At 45.3% G+C, this 7,544-nt stretch overlaps 1 protein-coding gene across 1 annotated transcript; it reads right to left on the bottom strand.

The window, feature by feature from the left end:
* Nucleotides 1–2,202: 2,202 nt before the first annotated feature.
* Nucleotides 2,203–3,051, bottom strand: LOC123988682. Its single transcript, XM_046289434.1, has one exon. It carries the CDS (start codon nt 3,049–3,051, stop codon nt 2,203–2,205), a length of 849 nt encoding a protein of 282 aa, XP_046145390.1.
* Between the last annotated feature and the right edge of the window lie 4,493 nt (nt 3,052–7,544).

The raw sequence follows: 7,544 nt of genomic DNA, 5'->3' as shown, positions 1-7,544 counted from the left end.
ATATATTGATTAATGAGGTCGACTTTTGATTTGGCAATTCGGGTGAACCACCTCGTCCGGATCGTCAGCGTTCTTGCCGTACGACAACCCGGCTGAGTTGCTCACTCAGAATTTTTGCGGAGCGATGAATTTGGATGGTGCAATAGAAGTTCAAAGAATTTGTATCGCGAAATGTAAGTTTAAAAAATCTGTATAGCGAAATATAAGTTTAAAGAATTTAGGTCGCGAAATGGCGGCTTAAAGAGTTTGGGTGGCGAAATAGAAATTTTAAAGAATGCGTCACAGGACGTGACAGTTCTATAAATGTCCACAGATCTGTAGGAAGGTATCAGTATAATACATTGCATATAATGTAGATATAGTAATAACGATATTGTTATACAATGTATATTACATATCTAATTCAGATATGGTAATAATGATATTGTTATTAAATGTATATTACATATCTAATGCAGATATAGTAATAATGATATTGTTATTAAATGTATATTACATATCTAATGCAGATGTAGTAATAATGCTCTTGTTAATAAATGTACATTGATCTGTAGGAGGGAATCAGTATTTTACATTATATCTAATGGAGATATAGTAATAATAATATTGTTATTAAATGTATATTACATATCTAACGCAGAGATAGTAATAATTATATTGTTATTAAATGTACATTGACCTGTAGGAAGGCATCAAGATATTACATTATATCTGATGAAGATATAGTAATAATGATATTGTTATATAATGTACATTACATATCTAATGCAGATATAGTAGTAATGATATTGTTACCAAATGTACATAGATCTGTCGGAAGGTATCAGTATATTACATTATATCTAATGTAGATATAGTAATAATGATATTGCTATTAAATGTATATTACATATCTAATGCAGATATAGTAATAATGATATTATTATTAAATGTACATTAATCTGTATGAAGGAGTCAGTATATTACATTGTATCTAATATAGATATAGTAATAATGATATTGTTATTAAATGTACATTGATCTGTATGAAGGAATCAGTATATTACATTATTTCTTATGTAGATGTAGTAATAATGATATTTTTATTAAATGTATATTACATATCTAATGCAGATACAGTAATAATGATATTGTTATTTAATGTATATTACATATCTAATGCAGATACAGTAATAATGATATTGTTATTTAATGTATATTACATATCTAATGCAGCTATAGTAATAATGGTATTGTTTCTAAATGTACATTGATCTGTAGGAAGGTGTCAGTATATTACATTATATCTCATATAGATATAGTGATAATAATATTGTTATTAAATGTACATTGATCTGTACGAAGGTATCAATATATTACATTATATCTAATGGGGGTATAGTAATAATGATATTGGTATTGAACGTATGTTACATATCTAATGCTGACATAGTTATAATGATATTGTTATTGAATGTATATTAATTATCTAACGCAGATATTGCAATAATGATATTGTTATTAAATGTACATTGATCTGTAGGAAGGTATCTGTATATTACATTATATCTAATGCAGCTATACTAATAATGATATTGTTATTAAATGTACATTGATCTGTAGTAACGAACCAGTATATTCCATTACATCTAATGTAGATATACTAATAATGATATTGTTATTAAATGTATATTAGATATCTAATGCAGATGTAGTTATTATTATTACTGCGCAGTTTCCGGGCACTCAGTCCTCCCGGGACCATTGTGCCCGAGCCCCTGTGGGCTGTACTAAGATTGAGGTGTATTTGTAGGCCGGCCTCTTTGGCAAAGCCCAGAAGCCTTCCCACTCCAATGTCCTCCATACGTGCGTTGTCAAGGGTGACAGCCCCAAAACAGGATCGCCTTAGGGCCTCCAGTCCTCAACAACGCCATATCAGGTGGATAGGAGTCTCGTCCTCCTCTCCATATCTGGGGCACCTTGGTTCGTTGCCGGTTCCTAGGTGCATAAAGTGTTTGCTCGTATACCAGTGCCCAGTAATGAGCCCCACGAGCAAACGCAATTGGTTTCTGTCTAGGCGAATCACAGTCTTGCCTAGCCTTGACGATGGCCCTTTGAACATGGCCTTAGTGTGTCTCATTCCCTGAGTACTGTTCCAGGTCAGGTAGGTTTGGGTACACGCCCACTCCCTCACCGTCTCCTTTGCCGTCCGTCTATAGACACCTATGCGGTATGCTGTGTCTGGGCTGGGCCTTCTTCCCTTGCCAGCATATTCGCCTTCTCGTTTCCCGGGATACCTGCATACCCAGGTACCCAGATTAGGTTGACGCGGTTGTTGTTATTAGCCAGCCGTTCCAACATGTCCGTGCAGTCTTGTATCAGCATGGATCGCACTATCGTAGCACGTATGGATCCAAGCGCAGCCTTACTGTCACTACAGATGTAGATGTGCTTGTCCCTATAGTTCCGTTCCAAGCACAGCTTGGCACATGCCCATATGGCAAACACTTCCGCTTGAAGGATGGATACGTGCGGGTCCAGGGACATTGCTATCTCTGCCCTGGGCCTCTCCCCCCATATTCCTGCTCCGGTACCCGTCTTGGTTTTGGAGCCGTCCGTATACCAGATCAGCCCTCCCGGAGTGAGGAGTTCCTCCCGGTTTACTTCCCACGCTTCCTTGCATGGGATGTTTACCCGGAAGCTGTTTTTAAAATGGTATGTCGGGTCGCACGCGTCTCCTCCTAGAGTTAAGGCCTCTCCTGGTTCCCTGAATTCCCTAAGGATAGACGCGTGGCCCGTTGAAGCCATCTTCCATTTGCCTGCTAAGAATAGTTTTATGGCTGTGCTCTTGGCTCCTGCTTCTACCATGATATGTGGTGGTGCCAGGTCCATGAGTGTCCCCATTGCCATTGTCGGTGTGGTGCGGAAAGCCCCAGTCATCCCGAGCAATGCTAGGCGGTGGATCTTCTCCAGGTGCCTCCTGTTGCATTGTTTCTTCATAGAGATCCACCATACAACAGAGGCATATGTTACTTGGGGTACCAAGATTGCGGTGTATATCCACCTGACCATTCTTGGTTTTAGTCCCTACGTAGTTCCAAACATCCTCCTGCAGGCCCAGTAAGTTGCGATTGCCTTTTGTGCCTGCTTTCCGATGTGGAGTTTCCAATTTAGCTTCATATCTAGGGTGACCCCTAGATATTTCGCTGAGATGGATAGACTAATCTCCACCCCGAACAGTGAGGGGGCCTTGAATTCAAAGCGTCTTTTCCTCGAGAATAGTACCATCTCTGTCTTGGTAGGGTTTACCATGAGTTTATGGGATAGGCACCATTTTTGCACGAGTATGAGTGCTTTTTGCAGTCTTCTCGCTATATAGTGCGGGTGTCTGCTTCTAACCAATATGCAGATGTCATCCGCATACCCTATCATCAGAAAACCTTCCTCGCTGAGCCTGCGGAGTAGCCCGTCTACCACAAGGGTCCACAGCAGGGGAGACAGGACTCCCCCCCTGCGGGCAACCCCTTGCGATGCGTGCCCTCAACGAAGACCCATCCGAGGAGGTTATTATGGTCCTGGTTCCTAGCATATTGTCGATCCAGGTGACCAGACTGTCGTCAATCCCGAAGCTTCTTGCTGCTTCATTCATCACATCGAAAGATGTGCTGTCGAAAGCCCCTTCTATGTCTATGAAAATACTCACGACGGACTCCCCCTGGGATAGGGCCTCTTCCACCTCCCTTACAAGATGGTGGAGCGCCGTCCCCACGGATTTGCCCGACTGGTACGCATGCTGGGAGGCGTGTATTGGCCTTTCTGCCAGTGCATGCTCTCTGATGTGTCTATCAGCCAGCCTTTCTAAAGTTTTTAGTAGAAAGGATGTTAGGCTGATTGGCCTGAAGAATTTCGCCGTATCGTAGCCACTTCTGCCTGGTTTAGGCAGGAAGACCACCCTGGCTATTCTCCATTGAAGCGGTACATATCCCAGTGCCAGGGATGCTCTGTATATCTTACATAGCTGCCTCAACAGGTCCTCTCCGGCTTCCTGAAGAAGAGCCGGGAAGATCCCGTCTACACCCGGGCTTTTGTACCTACTAAACGAGTTTATAGCCCATCTTAATCTGTCTATCGTGACCACCTTTGAGGCCAGTTCCCAGTCCCGTGCGCTGTTCCTGAGAGGTGCCTGTTGCTTCTGGAACAGTTCCTCCGGTATCAGTTCCGAGCCTGGGAAGTGCGTCTCCACAAGGTGCCTCAACGACTGCAGGGAGTCAACTGTGACTCCTCCATTGGGAACTTTTAGACCTTCCGGTTTTTGTGGAGGCCCGGATACAAATACCTTGCGAAGCCGAGCTACCAGCGGTAGGGCCTCGGTTTCTTGGCAGAAGTTTTTCCAGGTCCTTCTTTTGGATACTCTGATCGTTTTTTTGTAGGCTTTCTGGACCTCTTTATACGAGTCCCAGGCTTCTACGGTATTTGCCTTCATCGCCTTGTTCAGAAGCTTCCGGGCCCTGGCTCTGAGCTTATTCAGTTCATTGTTCCACCAGGGAACCCTTTTGCTTTCTTTCCTTTGTTTTAACGGGCATGATCTTTCGTAGGAGCCGATGATTGAGGTCTGCAGTCTTGCGACCTCCATCTCGATCCCCTTCGTGGTCCTCGGTATCACGCAGTGCCCCCTGAGGTCTCCCTCTAGGCTCTCACGGTATTGAGGCCAGCAGGTGGCCCAGGGGTTCCTGTATGTTTCCGAGGCCCTTAGGTCTGCATTCGTCTTTAACTTGAAAGTGATTAGCCTGTAGTCAGATAGCGTAGCCTCATCTTCCACACGCCAATCTTGTATGGCTTGGGCTGCCTTTGCGGAGCCCAGCGTGATGTCAAGCACCTCCTGTCGCCGGGAGGTGACAAACGTTGGACTGGAGCCTCTGTTTAGAATCTCCAGATCCGTGGTAGCGAGGTATTCTAATAATGCCTCGCCTCTTTTGTTTATATTGCTGCTGCCCCAGACGATATGGTGAGCATTTGCGTCGCACCAAATCACTAGTTGCAGCCCGTTGACCTTGCAGTAGTCCGCCAGCTCTCTGAGTTCCATCGTTGGCGGGGGCCCCTCAGAGTCATAGGGCTGGTAAGTCGAGCAAACCACCAGGTTCGCCCTGCTACCTCCCACCCCCGCTCGGAGTAGGACTGCTGCTTGGTCTCTTGTGCAGAATTCTGCCAGTTTCGTTGCCCCGAGCCCTCTTTTCGCGTACACGCATGCCCTGGGTCCAGTCTCCAGGTCTCCATGGAAGATGAAGCCTTGTTTCATATCTAGCCCCCCTACTTGCCCTTGGATTAACCAGGGCTCTTGTATCAGGGCTATATCCGTGTATTTATGTATATCTGTGTGCTGCGCCGCAAGTCGCCAACGGAGCAGGTCCATGGCCGCTTTGCAGTGCTGCAAATTGATTTGATTTTATTACATTGTATCTAATGAAGATAGAGTAGTAATGATATTGTTAATAAATGTATATTACATATCTAACGCAGATATAGTAATAATTATATTGTTATTAAATGTACATTGATCTGTAGGAAGGCGTCAATATATTACATTATATCTGATGAAGACATAGTAATAATGATATTGTTATTTAATGTATATTACATATCAATGCAGATATGGTAATAATGATATTTCCTACTATTTATGTTCTATGACATTTCTTGATCAGATGCGTAGTTTTCGAGATATATCGAGATATTTAAAAGTTCCGAAGCCGCACCAACATTATAAGGATGAAGAAACACTGTAGCCCCTTTCTTCTAACTACGAACTACGCATCTGATCAAAAAATGTCATAGTACATAAATAGGAGGCAATTTAATTTCCTACAAAAAAGGTTTCTTAACATTTTGCCATAGCTCGCACCGTTTCCGAGATATTTGCAGATTTACCTCAAGGAAAGCGGCATCACGCACATATTCCGAGATATTTCTTCTTCCTCTTGTTCTTCTTCTGCACAGCTGCGCTGGAAGAGGCATTGACAGCTCGGAATAGTGAATGCAGCTTAGAATAGTGCAGAGTTACCTCAAAGAAAGGGGCCACAGTGTTTCTTCATTCTTATAACATTGGTGCGGCTTCGGAACTTTTAAACATCTCGATATATCTCGAAATCTACGCATCTGATCAAAAAATGTCGTAGAACATATGTAACGGGATCGGTCGGTTCGGTGCGCACGGCGTTGCGCACCGCGGTCGGTTTCCCCGTGCCAGGGTTCGCAAGGGAACATGTCGGTAAATAACGAAACAGGTTTAAGTAGAGAAATATATGTTTATTCAAGAAAACTAGAGATGACTACGGTGACCCAGTGCGGCGGTCCTAGTCTCGCCGCGCTGGACGCCGGGCGGTGGTCTCCCGCCTCGGATACTACAATCATAAGACAGGATGCTGGTTAGACGAATGGAGCCGCTTTCCTTAAGACTAGAGTACAGGTCTTACATACTACGGTCGGAACCCGGTCCGTCACAGAAGTTACGCGGATCTTAAACCTACCGCTCTTAATGCTACTGCGGTCGCTACCGCCTTATAGCTAACGAACACGCACGCTGGTGTACGCGGAGCGCGGGCGCAAGCAGAGCGCGAACGCGAACAAATCAGCGAAAGCGACGAGGCACTGTCGAGTGCCGAGAAAGTCGGGAAAAGGAAAGACCCGATTGGGTCGACGGTGTTTTATTGAATCGCGCTGCGGTGTTTCGCGCTGCGGTGGAGTTGTTGCCCGTTTGCCTCACCTGGCTCGCCTTCTCGTACGCCGAGGTAGAACCGAGCAGCGAACGAGACGACGACCAATCCTGGCCAGCCTGGGAAGCGCCGCGAAGCTGGACGGAATCGGCTGCCAAAGGCAGAATACGGTGCCGTTTAGGGTAGCGTTCGTAATCCCCGCGGAAGCACCAGCAGAGATTATGAACGCGCACTAGCTTGGTCACCCCGGGTCAACCACGGGACTGACGAGGCTAGGCGCCTACGGCCGCTGGACCTATAGGAGCTGCCAGGTCGTAGCGTAGTGCAATGCTACGGCCCGTTGGCCAGAGATCTCTTCGCCAGGAAACCCATGGCGTCGAGAGCTCTGTTGCTCCGGTCCGGAACTCCTGGGAGGCCGAAGCCCCGAGGCAACTCATCGATCAACGCATCGATCGGTCCTACTTATAGTCTAATCGCACGGGAGTGGGGATGCCGCCGTGGTGGGGCCCGCGATGCGCGACGTCGATCCGCGGCTGTCGTCGCACATAAATAGTAGGAAATTTAATTTCCTACAAAAAAAGTCGCCGAACATTTTGCCATAGCTGGCACCGCTTCCGACATATTTGCAGATTTACCTGAAGGAAAGGGGCGTCACGCACATATTGCGAGCTATTTCTTCTTCTTCTTGCTCTTCTTCTGCACAGCTGCGCTCGAAGTGGCATTTACAGCTCCGAATAGTGAATACAGCTTACAATAGTGCAGAATTACCTCAAAGAAAGGGGCCACAGTGTTTCTTCTTCCTTACCTAATCGGTAAGACGTTCGTTTTGAACGGCTGTTTATTGTCGTTTGGAGC

Source organism: Osmia bicornis, unplaced genomic scaffold (genome assembly GCF_907164935.1).
Source record: "Osmia bicornis bicornis unplaced genomic scaffold, iOsmBic2.1, whole genome shotgun sequence".
Lineage (NCBI taxonomy): Eukaryota > Metazoa > Arthropoda > Insecta > Hymenoptera > Megachilidae > Osmia > Osmia bicornis.
Note: the sequence above shows the minus strand (reverse complement) of the source record. Positions and strands in the feature narration are given on the sequence as shown.

Coding starts and splice junctions, on each gene's coding strand:
- LOC123988682 (XM_046289434.1), bottom strand. CDS start 3,051: ATGGTCAGGTGGATATACACCGCAATCTTGGTACCCCAAGTAACATAT.